The 16,076-nt window shown below is 39.8% G+C and overlaps 1 protein-coding gene across 1 annotated transcript in view; it reads left to right on the forward strand.

The window, feature by feature from the left end:
- mmp17a (matrix metallopeptidase 17a) overlaps positions 1-16,076 on the forward strand; it is a 79,312-nt gene that overhangs the window by 34,057 nt on the left and 29,179 nt on the right. Inside the window, exons 2-3 of the mRNA XM_071466316.1 lie at positions 6,551-6,683; positions 7,487-7,622. Coding sequence (XP_071322417.1) covers positions 6,551-6,683; positions 7,487-7,622 — 269 coding nt within the window. The remainder of the gene's footprint in view (positions 1-6,550; positions 6,684-7,486; positions 7,623-16,076) is intronic.

Consider the following 16,076-nt stretch of genomic DNA (forward strand, 5'->3'; position numbering starts at 1 on the left):
GTAGTTACTTGTCCACTGAGTATTGGCTGATGCAAAATATATGTCAAGAAATGCAATTTTCTGTGTTTCGACTAAATCTGCCTTTGTGATGATTCGTCCTGCACTCAGGCTTTAGATCTCTGGGGTGATAAGCACTTACCATAAATATTCATATGCTGAATGATTTATTTTGTAATTCATTCCCATTTAATTAACTAATACTGAAACTATATCTTTTTTGGACTTGTATGTCTCACTGAGCCACCTATACCCTATAAAAATATCATCATGTAGCAATGAAGTGTTCATTTTCTATTTTCCATTTCCTTCTTCACATCCGTTTAAATCTGTGACATTACTACTACAAAGGTAGGACTGCATAAAGCTGTTGTGCTCAATCAGCAGTCCCACACAGGTTTTACTTAGACTAAGAGTCTACAGCCGTCACATCTCTGTGGGGCTGCAGTGAGGCACAGCAGCAATTTTTAGCTAAAGGCTAGGCATGTCTACCCTAATAATTGATTGTGATAACATGCTAACATTTGCTAATTAGCATGAAACAGCGAAGGTTCATGGGAATGGCATTAAATTTCATTAACCAAACAACTGGACAATTCACAAACTTGAATGGTCTCAAGTGGCCATTTGAGGAACTGCAGTTTTTGGCACTTTGGTGTTGGCTTCATTTTTCAGCGCTGGAGGTGGCCCCTTGGCCCCTCCATGTGACCCAAGACTCTTTTTCTCTCCTTGTAAAGAAGCCAGTCTTTATGGGTGCAGGCACAATTAATGTTTAAGCTGTAACGTTATTGATACTTTCAGCATTCAACTCTTTAAAATTGGTATAAATTTGTCAGTCTCTAGAATGATAAAATAATCTAAAACTATAAAATAACCTCATTAAAAATTGAAATGCTTTCTCTGTTTTCAGCTAATTCTCCTTCATAAATTCCACATTGATTCATTTATATTTTAGAAACGTCCAATCATTTTTTGAATACAACCATAAAACCTTCAATCTGCCTTTTCAGTACAAATACCCTCCATTTGTTGTTGTAAAAAGTGGCTGTTAAAAAGCTGGGTGTTTTGTCCTTCATAGAAAACAGCAGTTGCGGTTCGCTTGAATTTAGTCGGCAGTTGAATAGGAAACATGTTTTTAAGATGGAAAAAAGTAGTAAAATGCCCACAGGAGCTTATAAAACCGGTTTGGCGATAGACTCTCCCTAGAACAGTCCACTTTTATGGACTAAACACTAACAGCTGGTATTAAAACGCACATGAGGAGACGCAGCTACCCATCTCACACTGACCTGTTGTCTTGCCTTATTCTGAAGAACCATCCATTCGTAGGCAGGTCAGCTGGAATGATGCCAGGAGGAAGCATGGGATGCTGCTTATGTGTGTGCAAGGGCATCTGTTTCTTCTTCTTCTCTCTTTTTTTTTTTCTTTTTTTTTCCCCCAATGTTTTTCATGCAGTCCATGCATGACTCACTGCCCTGCTCTCTTGTGGTGTGTGAAATCATAGCCAGTGGTTTGGTTTGATGTTTACAAGGCTGTACAACAGAAGGCTCCCTTGAGGATGAGTAGATCTTAAGATTCAAGAAGACCTTCTCATCAGAGGACTCCCTCGATCTACTTCAGTGTCTATCACACAAACACACACACACAACTGTTTGTCTATTCTTGAGAGAGGTGTTTTGTGGGGCTAAGTACTGACTTTATTTTGCTTTCACACACTCACTTACATGTACATTTCATGCTGAGACTCACAGTCACTGTACAGTCACCTTTCTGAACAGCGGGCAGCCCTGACAGTCAGATGGATGACAGAATTTCGGGATTCTTGACAGCGTAGAACAACAACCTTGTTGTATGTCCACAAACACACAACACAATGACGTACCAATTTCCAATAAATGGCCCCATTGCCAAACAAAACTTTAAGTTTGGGTGATTCTGCAAAGCTTAAGATTGTGATCAAAGATAAAGTCTTTGAAATTCAGTGCTGGCCTTTTTGTCTTGACCTCCACCCTCTTACTGTAGCCTACTTTCTCACCTTGTTAAATAAGGTCACCCTGCTTCCTGCATTAGCACTGAATGTGTACTGCAGAAATATTGAGAATAAAGACAATTTATTGGGGCAGTGGATTGCTGATAAAATGTGGATTACTTGGAGTCATTAATTGTAACTAACGCCCTTTATAAATAGTTAACTAATAGTGAACTATACATTAAAGCTATGTTGATGAGTAATTAATGATTATTTTTGGATTAGCTGGTCCTAAAGAAATCAGTTTGACTGAAATATATCGTCCTGGCATAATGTCAGTGTGTGATCCAGACTGAAATAGTCTGATTTAGGCAGGCACAGTGGAGAAAGAGTGAGCTGCTGGCCTGAACGGTCACGTCTCATCCCCAGATTGGTGCTCCTGTCAGTGTTGGTGCCTACTTATGAGACGCTTTGCAATTGTGTGTTTTTAAAACTTATTTCAGATCTGCAGCTCTTTAATCCTGGGCTGGTGACAGGTCTGTTTACAGTGTCTGTGGACTCAGAAAAATGTTATAGCATGGAGAGGGGTTCACCCGGGTGTTGTGTTTACATCACTGCTGATCAGAGACGGAGCCCATGAATGAATGGTGATTGTACCCTTTTCCATTGCTGACAAAATCCTGATGTTAGTGGGTCCTAGTGGGTTTTTTGACCTGTTGCTTAACTCTTGAATTCGTCAAGAAAGCCCCTCCAAAGGAAAAGAGTTAAACCCCTGTGGAAAAGCCCACAAGGCTACTTCAGTCCCACAGTGATACTGTTTGCAAAGAGACAATTTTGCTGTAATAATGTGAAATTGCACTTCTGCTCTGAGGGACAGCTGGAAGACAGTGAAGTTGATAAATACAGGAAATGGTATCAAGCAAATCAAAAACAGTTTCTGTCATGAAACAGTGCGTTCCTAAAGATACCAGATTTTCTTCTGCTTACCTTAGCAAAAGAGAAATACAAGACATGGTTAAATGCATTTCTTGCTCAAAGTGATAATGTGTCACAAGCCAATATTCCTCTGTTTACCTCAAATAGCCTTTTGAATAAATGTAACACAAGATCTTTTACGTTTTTGAGCAAGTTGTTTGTCTACTAAGCTGTTCTCTGGTTCTGCTCTACAACTCTTGAACAAGAAATGTAAAGAATCTGCACTTCTGTGCCGACCACAGCAACTGAGACACGACAGCGTACTAACAAAGAGATATTTCATTGTTCAGACACAGAGCTCACCGGAGTGGCAGCTGGCATGGCAGGGTGTGTTTTCTGAATATGTTTCTCACGCTGGAGTGTTAGGCATCATTTTGTGCGGCTGTTTTGAGTGTCTGTGTGTCTTAATAATGGATGATTAAAGAAGGCTGGAGTCTCAGCCATCTGCATCAGCCCCCTTGTGCTGCAGTTAATCACAGATTTAGAGAGAATAAACTTGTGAGGGCAGCTTCAGTCCTTTCATCATATACAGCGTTTTCTGTCCACATGAGAGCAAGGTGTTTGCCTTCTCTTCACACCACCTTTCTCTTTTCTTCTTTTTCTTCTGGAGTTTAATATAATCAAATGTGGCCTTTTGTGAATGCATTTTATTACAGAGCATTTGTTCCAAGGCATCTGAGCACCTGCAGTGTCAAACCATGTCAAACATTTGATCTGTGAACAAAGAAACTCACAGCGGTGTTGCATCATGTATACTGTGTATGTCTTTCCATTTTTATTAGATCTGCTACTGCTGTATACAGTACTAACAAATAATATATAACAAAAACTGCCTTTCAGTCATCTTTCATAAAGAGTATTCAAACCTTAATTAGAATTGTCTTTCAGTAGTTATTGTTACCTGTATTGACTTTTAACTAATTTGATTCTTACTCAGTATGTCTGTAAATGCTCTCATGCATTTCTAAAGCCTTGTGTAAATCACATTGAATTGCCAACGTGTTTGAAATGTGCTATGCATATTGCCTTGCCTTTTGTTGCTTTAAATCCTACAAAGACAGCACTTTGGATTGATGCTGTATTAGTGGTTGCAACATTAACTGGTTTGCAGAAATTGCTCAGTTTGTTGTCAAAAGGTCCACTAATGCATACAAGTCTTGCCTTTTTTTGTTTTGTTTTTTTTTTGTTTTTACTTGTGTGAAACAATGAGACTGTTTCCTGGATATACAGAACCAGGTATTAGCTCATATAACACCAAATGACACAAAAAAAAATATGTTTAGCAGTCGCAGGGTGGTAGAACAAAGCCATCCTTCGACTAAAGAGACCAGGTTCGAGTGTTAGCAAGCTGGTCTTTGAGCAAGAAGCTAAATCTATAGCAGCTGCAGGGGTGTTGTTCTGTGACTGCCCTGTGAACGGAGCGGAACTGACAAGGAAATTTAGCAATAGGAATCAATATTGCTTAATACAGTATCATTATTTTTTTTCTTGTACATTCTGCCAGAGCGTTCAGTTTGCTGACATATCATTCAGTCACTGAAAAGTGGGCCGGGTGGCTTTTGAACCTCACAGTGCTTAGCTAGAACCTCCACCTCATCATAACCCGCCCCAGAATCCCAGCGCTTTTGACCCAGACCACATACAGTGTACGACACATCAACTCTTTCATGCTGCTGCCGTTCAGAATTTAGTTTCTTTCCCTTTTTTTTTAAATTTACCTTTCCAGTTTTCCTACAAACACTGAATCTTTTCTTTTTCTTCTTTACCTCATCTCTCTAAACTTTTAACGTCCAGATATCAGGCAATAAATTTATAGAACGTTTCAATCATAAACCTGCCCTCATCCACCTTTTATATCTTAGCTGGACTTTTCCCACCTGGCATGAGCACAGACACTAAAAGCACATCATCACAGAGACAGTTACTTCAGGTTTATTAGTAAGTGAGAAGTGGCCCATCTCCGTGACATTTATCAGGACATTAAAATATAAGATAGGGAGTATAAACACAAGGAGTTATTATCTTGTGGACATCGGAGATATAGTTCAGCACTCACACACTGTGCTTACAGTAAACAAGACTGTACTGGTTATTGTGTACACGCTGGGATTTAAATGCAGATTTTGATGTTTACACAGTGTTACCACTCATAGGGATGTACACACATAAAGGATCACCTACCAGGCGAGGCTTGTCATTTATGTTCTTTGTCAGTACCTGCATTTCTTTTTTTAAACAAATTGTTACCCTGATTTTATGTTTCCATTCACTGTGTTTCCTGCTGCAGGAAGACGTTTCTCACCACAGTTTGTAAGGCTTCCTGTAATTGAGAGCAAAAACCAAAATGGAAAGATTTTCTTTTCATCTGATTTTTTTTTTTTTTTTTTTTTTGGTAAATTAAATAGAGATCATCGTGGTTTCATTCATTAGACAAATAAAAACTCAAAATAATGAACCTTTCTTATTGTCTAAGTTGTTATTCAGAGTGAAATTCTCACTTCTACATTTTCAAATGTCTGCCAGTATTGCTTCTCTCTCTCATCATGCCTCATGATACTTGGGGTCATCTGTATTCTGTTAACTTTCCCTGTTTGTTAAGCAAAGCCAAGGATGAGGGGGCAAATACCAGCCAACAGACAGCTTTGTTTGGACTAAAGTCAATTATTTAGTTAATGGAATTTTCCAAGTGTTGTCAATGGAGAATGGTCGCCTTGCTATCGATCAGTGTCAGTCATCTCCGATGAGTGCAAATCAAAAACCCATTAAAAAAACACACTGGCTATCAGATCATGGAGGGGTGGAGCTGTGATAGAGGGAGGACAGAGAGAACAAGAGACAGTGAAAAGAGAAATAGCTAGAGCGAAAGAGCACTACAAAGAGACACAGCCACAATCAATTATAAGAAGAAAGGGAGTGGATTTGGCTGTAATTGGAAGAGATGACAACTGACTGGAGATGAAAATGCATCTTTCATGAAACTAATAGTTGTCACTTGACATAGCTTCTGTGAATAAATATCCTTAATATAAGCAACCAAAGGAAAGACTTTTTCAAAGATCGTTTTTTTTTTCCCTCGTTTTTGTGTTCACATGTGGAACAGTCATTCCATCAGTTGCAAAGTGGCCGGTGAGTACGTTGCAAGAATGAGCAAAACCAACCCAACATTAGTCAGTATATTGGGATTAAACAGATGAATAGATATTTCTCACGGAAGACGTTTTGGCATGTCACAGCAGGGAAAGCACAGGTGTAAGTAATAAAATGACCAATGGCTTAAATCCGTTTAGCTGCTTCACTTAAAGGATCATGTGAAAGACCTTTTCACAAAAGATGTTTTTACCTTGTCACAACAGGAAAAGCACAGATGTTAGTCATAACATTAATTATGGTCGTGCTCCTTTTTAAGTGCTGCTATAAAATGTCACACACCCAAAGCTCACGCAAATCCTGAAAGCACATGTGTACACACACACACACACACACACACACTGAATCCACAGACGGTAAACATGAGCAGGTGTCAGACCTCCTCAGCAGCTTTGGGATGCTTGGAGTCACTGAAATGCCTGCGATGACTCTTGAACCCTGTGTCTACTGTTTCCTCTCCAGGACTGGCTGAGCAGGTTTGGCTACCTCCCGCCCCCAGACCCAGTGACCGGTCAGCTTCAGACCAAGGAGGCCCTGACCAAGGCCATCAAAGCCATGCAGAAGTTTGGAGGGCTGAAGGAGACCGGAGTCTTGGGTACATGGCTGTGTTTGTTTGTTTTTTGTTTTTTTGGGGGGGGGGGTTTGGTACTTGAGTTTGATGGAATCACTCAACTCACTTCTTTTCAATTGGATCACACACACACACACACACACACACACAGTAGAATGGCAGTACTGCACACCATGTGACTGATACTAGTGGCGTGTGAAATACAGAATAAGAGTATATTGATCAGTATACAGTACCCACTATTTTTTTCTCACACACTATACAAATCGTTTCTTGCACATAGGTATTGCCAGTCTCACTCACACACTTTGTCCTCTGCAAATAGTGTCATTCTTTACCGCTGCTCCAACTCTAACAGGACTGTAGAGGATAGAAAGCATGACACTGTGTGTGATTGATTTTAAAAACAATGCAGTGTGTTTGTGAGTGTGTGTGTGGGGGTGTAAGCAAGTATAATTTATGGCCTGAACAGGGGTGTGTGATTGTGCATGTAAGAGGGTGTCTCAGAAAGCATGTATGATTTATTGCCCCAATGGCCTCTCATAAGCTACCGTACATGCACATGCATGTGAGGACATGAGTTACAGCTACTGAAGCAGCCATTTTCAAACTGATGCTGAACCACGGTGGTGGCGGCTCACATGTTTTCCATTTCATACATTCATACATTTATGTTTAACATACTGTGTAATCTCTCTGTGAACTGTGTTTTCCACCTGTCTTAAAATAAAGCCATTGATGGAGTTATATTAATATGAGTTTTGATGAATATGCTTCCATTAGTTTGCGTCACAGTTTCCTCTCCTTTCCTCTCCACTCCTCTTTAGACCAAGCAACATTGGGTCTGATGAAAACACCCAGATGTTCTCTGCCAGATGTGTCTGAGGCTGAGGTGACAATGGGCCGCAGGAAACGAGGCTTGAACCCTCAGAACAAATGGAATAAGAGGCATCTATCCTGGAGGTAGGGAACAATTCAGTGCCAGTCTACTAAATGCTACATGGTAACGCCTCAAGAGAGTAAAATGAGCAATGCCCAGAATCATATTTGACATTGTCAAGTGTATTGAACCACACTGAGCCAAAGTCATTCACCATTTACATCTGTAGTAATGCTGAATACTGAAGGGTGCTTTACATCGATGAGACCATTCAGTCAATGGACTCAGTGAGAGTTATTATCCCCATCACATTTATGGGTTTTGGGCAGTGAGAGGCGTCTTGCTGTTGCTTGGCAACCACATTGTAAGCTACCAGTCACTTTTATGTGTTGTCTGCATGTTAGCCATAACTACTGGTGGAAAGTAACTAACTGCATGTAATAAAGTACTGCACTTAAGTACAGTTTTGATATATTCAACATCATAGAAAATATGAAAAGATCTTTAATAGAGAATAGAAAATAATAAGAGCTCTTTAAAAGAAGGTATCTTATTTGTACACATATAACATATGGAAAAAAAAATTGTTCATAATTCACTATGGAAACACAGATTAGAGCATTAGCTTATAGAACAAATATCATTATCAGAGTTACAAAATCTAATCATCAAATAAATTATGATCTACAATTCGAGAAGAAGCTACCCAGCAGCATATAAAGTAAGTTATAATCACCTTTACAACTTTTAGCAGTTGCAACATTAAGAGTGTAAATGAATCCAACCATGATTATAATCCAATAATGAAAAAACATATTACACTGATATATATTATTATTTATATTATTATTATCTTTTATGGCTCCATGAGTGTGTTAAGCAGTGTATCACTGCTGGAAATGTGTCTAATTGGTTCTTCTTCCTCCATGGCTGAAGGAAGCAAAACACTACAGTTCAGGATAACTACTTTATAAGTATGACATGGTACAAATACAGACTGCAATGTTTCAGTGTTTGTGTTTCAATATAGTTCAATCTGTGTCTAATGAAACCTGGTTATCTATGCTTAACACAATTTTGTCCAGTCCAGCTCAGTACATCACATAGGGGCTCTACAGGGAACTAGAAGTCATAAACCATTACATTTTTACAGTTTTTTTTCTCACTCTGTGCTTCCCTTGATAGATTATGTTAGGTGACTCATCCTCAAAGTAAAGGTCTTTTGGTTTCTGGATCAATTGTGGCTCAGGGGGAGAGCATTGTGTTAAAGTGGCATGCTGGTTAGAGAGACCGGCGGCATGCTGAGGGACAGCAAGTGCTTCCCTCCTCTCAGTATACAAGGAAACAAATTCCTGTCTCTGTGTATCGAGTGTGTAATAATTTAAAACATGGGTGAAGATTCAGTAAGAGTACAGGATGGAATAAAGAGGTTTTTGCACACACATACAGTACCTGCATCACTCGGTCCATACAGTCCTCCTCATCTGTCGTGATGCCTAAAGAGCAAAGGCTTCATCAGAGAGTCATTCTGCAGTTTAGATGGTACACGATAGAATAATGTGTTCATGTTAAGTGCAGCTGAACCATCTGTCAGGGATACGGCTTAGTGCTAGACAGCAGAGGAGGAAGCACTGAAACATATGTTTGGCCTGTGCTGATCCACTCACACTATCAAGGATGATTCAACAAGGAAATGATCTAAAGCTGTTGTGTGGTCTAGTTTGTACATTTTGTGTGTACCCAGGCATCGAAAGATAACAACCTACACATTATTGTATTCCCCTCCCACATCGTAGCTTATATTTCTCTGTTTTCTCTCTCTTTGGAGGGTCAGTGCCTCGCAGCCAGTCAGCCATCAGACACAAGTTAAGACAGCAACCTCTGATAAAATCTCCCCACTGACCTCTCCCAAATTTGATAGCTGTATTGTTAGTGATGAGATGAGTCAGTCATGAACTTGTTTAATGGCCAATTATTATCTTATTACCTTTTGAAATGATGTATTGTATTGAACAGTCACTGCTAGTAGGCGCCTTACTGCACACATGGACTCTTTCAGTTACATTGCTGTTTATTTATAATTTGCCAAATTGTAGCATTATAACACACTCAACTAAGATGAACATTTTAGCCACAACTGCCTGTGTGCAGCCTGACAGTTGCTTAGTTGCTCATTCATGGTTTGTTCCATCACCAAGTATAGCTCTCTCAGTGTACAATGAGTGTTACTGCTCAGCCAGTGATACCGTTTTGGCTCTTGTGAAAAGAAAACCTGCTAAATATTATACCTCAGGACAACTAACAGCTGCAGAATGTATTGCATGTAGGTACACAACAAGTAAATAACAGGAAAAAAACAAGTACAAGTTAAATAGCTTCAGTTCAGATGAGGGACAGGGCGTTTACAGCTAACAGGTCAGCACAGCATCTCCGTTTAGCGGGATGTTGCTTTGCCACGAGCTGCAGTGTGTAGCTGACAGCAGGGATGCACCGGAACAGACAGGTAGACTGTGAAAATCTTGGCTATGCTTGAGAACATGTGATGCTGAGAATACCATTAGTCAAGAAAGTAAGTTCAGTTTGCAAGTGTGTCTCAGTTGGAGTGAAAAAGATGCTGGTACTGTAAACTAACAACATAACAAGCTGCCTGTATAGTTAAGGAGGTGGGGTGAAATATTGATGGGGCAGTATGTTGTATTACTTCCTCTTGTGATATGTTATGGATACACTGGTGCCAATTGTCGATATTTTTAATACAACATGCAGCCACTCTAAATGGATTCCCCTGCTAGTTTGACTTGCCAGAGTCACTACTTCATGACTCCTCGTGGAGGCGCTTATCAAATGAATGATGGTGAACTTGAGCTGAAGAAATAGACACTCGCAGGAGGAGTGTAGCAGACAAATCAGAGAGGTACATCATCTTTTAAGTCAAAAGTTTGGTCCAACTCCAGCTTTTACAAGGCTCATGGCACAAATAAAATCAATAAAAACCATGCAACACACACTGCTGGACCAGAGGCGCTGTCCTGCACACAAACACACACACATACACTTTAACTACTCAGTGCTCCGTCAGCAGCCAGGCTCAGCAGATCTTTCACTCGCACACACCGACACGCACATAAACACATAAACGCATAACCACACACAGGCTTCATGGTGAGGAGTGGACTGGTCAGCAGTCTGCTGCTGATGAGACTGAACGTGGACACACATACAGATGCAAATTATAGCTGGATGGTGACTGAGACAGGGATTGCAATCTCCAAGTTTGGATACTGATGCATGATAGAGATGTGACCAGTTTTGCATAACACAAGTTGATTATGCTTGTTAAGCACTCAATGTGTATGTTTTTATCTGGTGAATATTTTTTGAGAGAGAAATGTGCATTTGTGCATCAATTTATTTTAAACGCTTAAACACTTTAACTCCAGAGCTGTTCTGATTTCTAGCAGTTCAGTGATGGCACACATGAACATGGACAAGTTGCAGTCAGTGCGTGTGTGTTGTGCATTGTTTTATCTCAGTTGTGAAATTCAGTGAAACTGACACCACAATGCCATGAATAAGTACATGATTCCTATTTTTCTTCTTCACTTGCACAGATATGATGATGTATTATAGATGATTGTTTTGCAGCATATTGTGTCCCGCAGAACCGTATCGTGGTGCCATCAATATCATGGGCAACGTATTGAGTCACTCTGTGATTCCCACCCCTAATTTCCAGACACATATCTCATAAAGCTTTAGGACAAGGTCAAAAGCTAAGTGAGTTGGGATGGGTTTTCCAGTTTGCAGCTGAGAGGAGGCAGCCAATGTAAGTAACTGGAACCAAGTATGCATTAGTAAGTTGCAATATGCACTTATACAAAGCAGAATTCATGTAGAGTCATGAGAGTGGGACACACAGGCCAGATGGGCAAACCAACAAGAATAATGAACTGAGCAGGCTAATAGATCTAAGCTAGGACAGAAGGAAGGCAAAATGAAGCAAGATGCCAAGGGAAAGCAGGACATCAGGGCACTGGAGAATTGAAGAAAAACAGGTCGATAAGCAGGAACTCTCAGCTGATGAGAATGTCGTCAGAGCAAGAGGGAGTGAGGAGGATGCAGCAGTCACTGTAAAAGCAAAGCAGAAAATAAAGTAGAGCTCAGACTGAGAATCCAGATCCAGCAAGAAAAGCTCAATTCAACTACAAACACTTTGTTAGAAATGTGCGATAGTCTGTTGTTACTAAATTTGTCAGTCGTTCCTTTGTAATGATGAGTGCTTCATCCTAAACACATCACTACACAGAACACTGATATTGGACAATTCTGCTAAAAATTACATACACTCACATTGCTGCTAACATGGCTTTAGCGATGGCTGGTCATTTGGTTGGTCCACATATCTAAACTCAAATATCTCCCAAACTATTGCATGGATTGCCATGAATTTTGTACGATACTCATGGTCCACATAGATTGAACCTGCTCGCCTTTGGTGACCCCTTGACTTTTTCTGGGGACCACCATGATGTTGACATTTGCGTTTTTGACTGCAATGCCTCAACAACTGTTGAATGGATTGCAATAGAATTTGTTTTCAACGTTCATGTTTGGTAAAAGTTGGAATTCATCCAACACTTCAACACAACCAAATACCAGCAAACTAATAGCATCCGCATTAGCTTTAGCTTTATTTTATGTTTAGTGCTGATTGGAAAATGTTCGCATGGTAAGACACTCAACCAGTGAACGTGGTAAACATTAGACCTGCTTAGCATCAGCGTCTTAGCGCTGTTAATGTGACCATGTTAGCATGGTGACGTTAGCATTTAGCTTAGAGCTCCACTGTGTCGAAGTACAGCCTCCCAGAAGAATGGCTAGCGTGGGTGCAGCCTCTTGCATAAGTTAATTTATTTCTACAACATTTATTTATGGGACTGGTCAAGAACATTAATGTCACCCTGGCCTCCACATCCTAACTTCTGACTTGGCTGCATAAATGTCACATTACTTCCTCCATTAGCACTGAATGTTGCCATTGAACGTAAATCGGTAGGTGCAGAATCGTCCAATTTAAACCTAATATCAGGGGACTACTGGGCTGGTTCATCCACCCAGGATTAAAGGAGAAGAGTAAGCTTCTTCAGCAAAGGGATTAGCAAGAGAGTTTTCTGCTCGACACTGGTTTGCAGCTGCAGAAGTAACAACTCAGACTGCAGGAGACAGGAGATGAATCCCTTCTCACCAGGGTCAGGATCGTTATGGCTTAGTGATAACAAATTACCTGGGGACTTTGTCCCTGTGGCATCGCCTTGTTGAAATAACCTCCATATCCACACGCTGGTGGCTTTCAGTCAGAGATACAGAAAATTTTGTGGGGATCAGGATGCGATTGCATGGAGGCTCTTATACGGTGTCAGCTGACCTGGAGAACAAGATGGCAGCAATCCAGCATTACACTGCACAGAAACTGTTGTACAGAGTCAACATCTGCTTCAGGGCACCAGCAAGCGCACTGCTGTGAGGACCTGCTGTTTTATGACTGGAACATTTTGCTTTTTCTCATCACTCGCGCTCTCTTCCTCTCGCCCCTCTCTCCATCCTACTTTTGCCAACCTACTACTGCCAATCATTATGCCTTATGCTGCCTTCAGCTTGGCCCCACTCAGCTTTGTGAAATAAGGCAGCCTGTCTTTTCAGCCCAGTCAAGCCACCTTTCTAATCACAGTTCTCACATTTGTATAACAGTGCAAAGCAGCCAAGATTTAGTGGAAGCTGAGATTTACGAACCTTGTGTCTTTTGTGGAATTTCTCAGCCTGAAACTCCCGCCAACAGATGGTGAATTTGTTGGGCCTTTTTTTTTTTTTCAAACACTTAACACTTGTGGATTATTTATTGATTTCATCATTAGTCATATTTTGAAAGGTTTGCATATGATGTGGTGGTTTGCTTGCTCATGTCTTTATTATAGATATTTGCTGTAATATACTGGTGCCTCACTGATTTCTTTTCACTTACACACTCTAAAACATCAACATCAATCTAACACCTTTTTCTTTCTATTGTCTACTGCCTTTATTCAGCTTCAAGGCCCCTGTACTGCTGAAGCCACACAGAGCACATTTATATTCATCTGCAACAGATGAAGCAGACAGGCAGTGAGTGGGGCTCAAACACTTTAACGTCATTTAAAAGTTTCTTGAGGTGGAATACACCTCCATACACTTGGCCTTAAATTTATACCTTCTGTGTGTTGAAGCAGTATCCAAATATAAAAAAAAAAGCAATGTATTGTAATTGGACTATTTTCACCAACCAGGATTAATGTGACACGATATTGCATAATGAAGTCTGTAATGGCAAGACTAATTTCCCTCCTCATTACAAATTTATAACTTAAACCGCTTAAAGAACTTGCAAGGCTAAGATTTCATAGAGAATTTCACAAAGGAAGTTTTACATCTGTCAGATAAGATGCAAAACTTAAGCACACAGCCACTCTGCAACCGTGAAAAACATCCCAATTCCCCGCAGCCGTTTGATTAGCATGATAACTGGAAGGTTTATTACATTAACTTGCAATAATTTTGTTATTTTCCTATCATTATCTGGACTCTTGGGGAATTCATCTAACTTTGTTCAAGTGCAATTGGAATGCAGTCTAATCAAAGAGTTTACTGTGTATTATACAAGTCTTTATTTAACATTCTTCCTACCCCTCCATGAGCTGTGTCTTCAGCATCATGAATTTTCTTGGGGGTGTAGTCTGTGTTATGGTGGATAGACATTAATTTGCCCAAATAATGTATTTCACATAAAACGCATTGCCAAACGACGCCCTCCTCTTATTGATTTAAAGGCAAACAGATTTGAGCTGTCTCTGCTCGGTGTTTATGTCCATTTAACAGCTTTTCTTTTCTCACAACATGGTGTGTTGTTTTTAGACAGGGGAAATTAAGAGAGACCAAAACCTTAACAAATCCAATTCCTTTGGAACAAGTATATCTTGCTTCAAAAGAAGCAAAGTAATTTGTTACTTTCAAATTAAAAGCAAGTTATTATCTACACTCTGATTAGCTCTGTTGGCAGAGTATTTGTGGAAAAAAAATTGACAATTGAACAAATTGAATTGTGGGAAAAATCAGTATCTGCCAAAAATACTTCTTAGGCAGATCAATATATTTAAGACTTAATTGATATTAAACCCAGAATGAAGTAACTACTGTCTTAATGAAATTACTGTTCTCTCTAATGTATTCAATTTTGATGAAAAATGTCCAGAAGTAGCTTTACTAAAAGTATCAAAATAAAATGCAACAACTACAAAAGTTCTCATTGATCTTCTTATTCAAACAAATATAATACCGCAAGATTACAAAAAAGGATTTCAGTCAGTTTTTGGCAATCAAGAACACAGCTAATAGTCAGGTTTAAATATAAAGTAAAAAAATTAAATAAGGATATAAATAAGTGTCAAATCATCAAGATCACTGTGACATTGTATATTTCATCTCTCTTTGTGCTTACTCTCTCCACCGCCTACATTCCTAATTCCCATCAGCCTGTAACAATGGCCCTTTCTCTTCCCTCTCTTTCTTACCCATGCTATTTCGGCTTCCTCCATCCTCTGTGTGTCAGTTAAGCATCATGGAAAGAGATTCACAGTCTGTCCAGGACTGTCTGCTCAGTAGTGTCAGGGTGTTCTTTGATGTAAGCAGTTCTTTATGTAGGTATTATATTTGATTGATGTGGAAACGTCTGACAGTACAGTCTGTTCTCAGATATTTGTTTGTGAGTCAATGATGCACACTCAGGAGCTCCGTTGCTGCTAAACAGCCCCTCAGCCGCTGAACCGTTGATGACTCCTGCTTTAAGCTGCGGCCAAAAACACTTAGATCTGCGCTTTTTTCCTCCAAACTCTGCTGGCTCTTGTACTTATCACTCTCTAACTGCTCATCAGTCACAGTCATGAAATTTCTAGAAAATAAACATTGACTTTGATCAGCCACTAGTTCATTCTTTTAGTGCTGAGCTGAGGAAACCATGCAACAATATGACTGTGACTGTGTTGCTCCCCACAAAAAGTTTACCACAACTTTTGACGATCATCAACAAACTATTCTTATGATCTTACTTTGCTGCCACTGGGGTGACAGCAGTTCCACGAATAAAAGTTCCATTTGTAGTAGCCAAAAAACTTTAGTTACTCATTTAGTTCGAATAGTTTGAGCTTTTTGGGAAATTTAGTTATTCAATTTCTTGCTGAGGGCTAGATGAGAAGATCGATAGTACTCTTATGTCTGTGTGCTAAATGTGAAGCTATAGAGCCAGCAGCTAGTTGGCTGAAGTCTGACAGCAAAGGCAAAGAGGTAGCCTAGCTCACAAGAAATGTATTCTTCTAGCACCTCTAAAACTGACACATTATATCTTGATTGTTTAATTGAAGTAAATAAAAAAAACAGGAAAAGTTGTGGGGAATTATGCACTAATACTATTTCTTGGCCAGTGCAGTGATAGTCCTAGCCAGGGACCATGC

Source organism: Trachinotus anak, unplaced genomic scaffold (genome assembly GCF_046630095.1).
Source record: "Trachinotus anak isolate AG129_WGS33_773 ecotype Australia unplaced genomic scaffold, CSIRO_AGI_Tana_v1 ptg000028l, whole genome shotgun sequence".
Classification (NCBI taxonomy): Eukaryota; Metazoa; Chordata; class Actinopteri; order Carangiformes; family Carangidae; genus Trachinotus; species Trachinotus anak.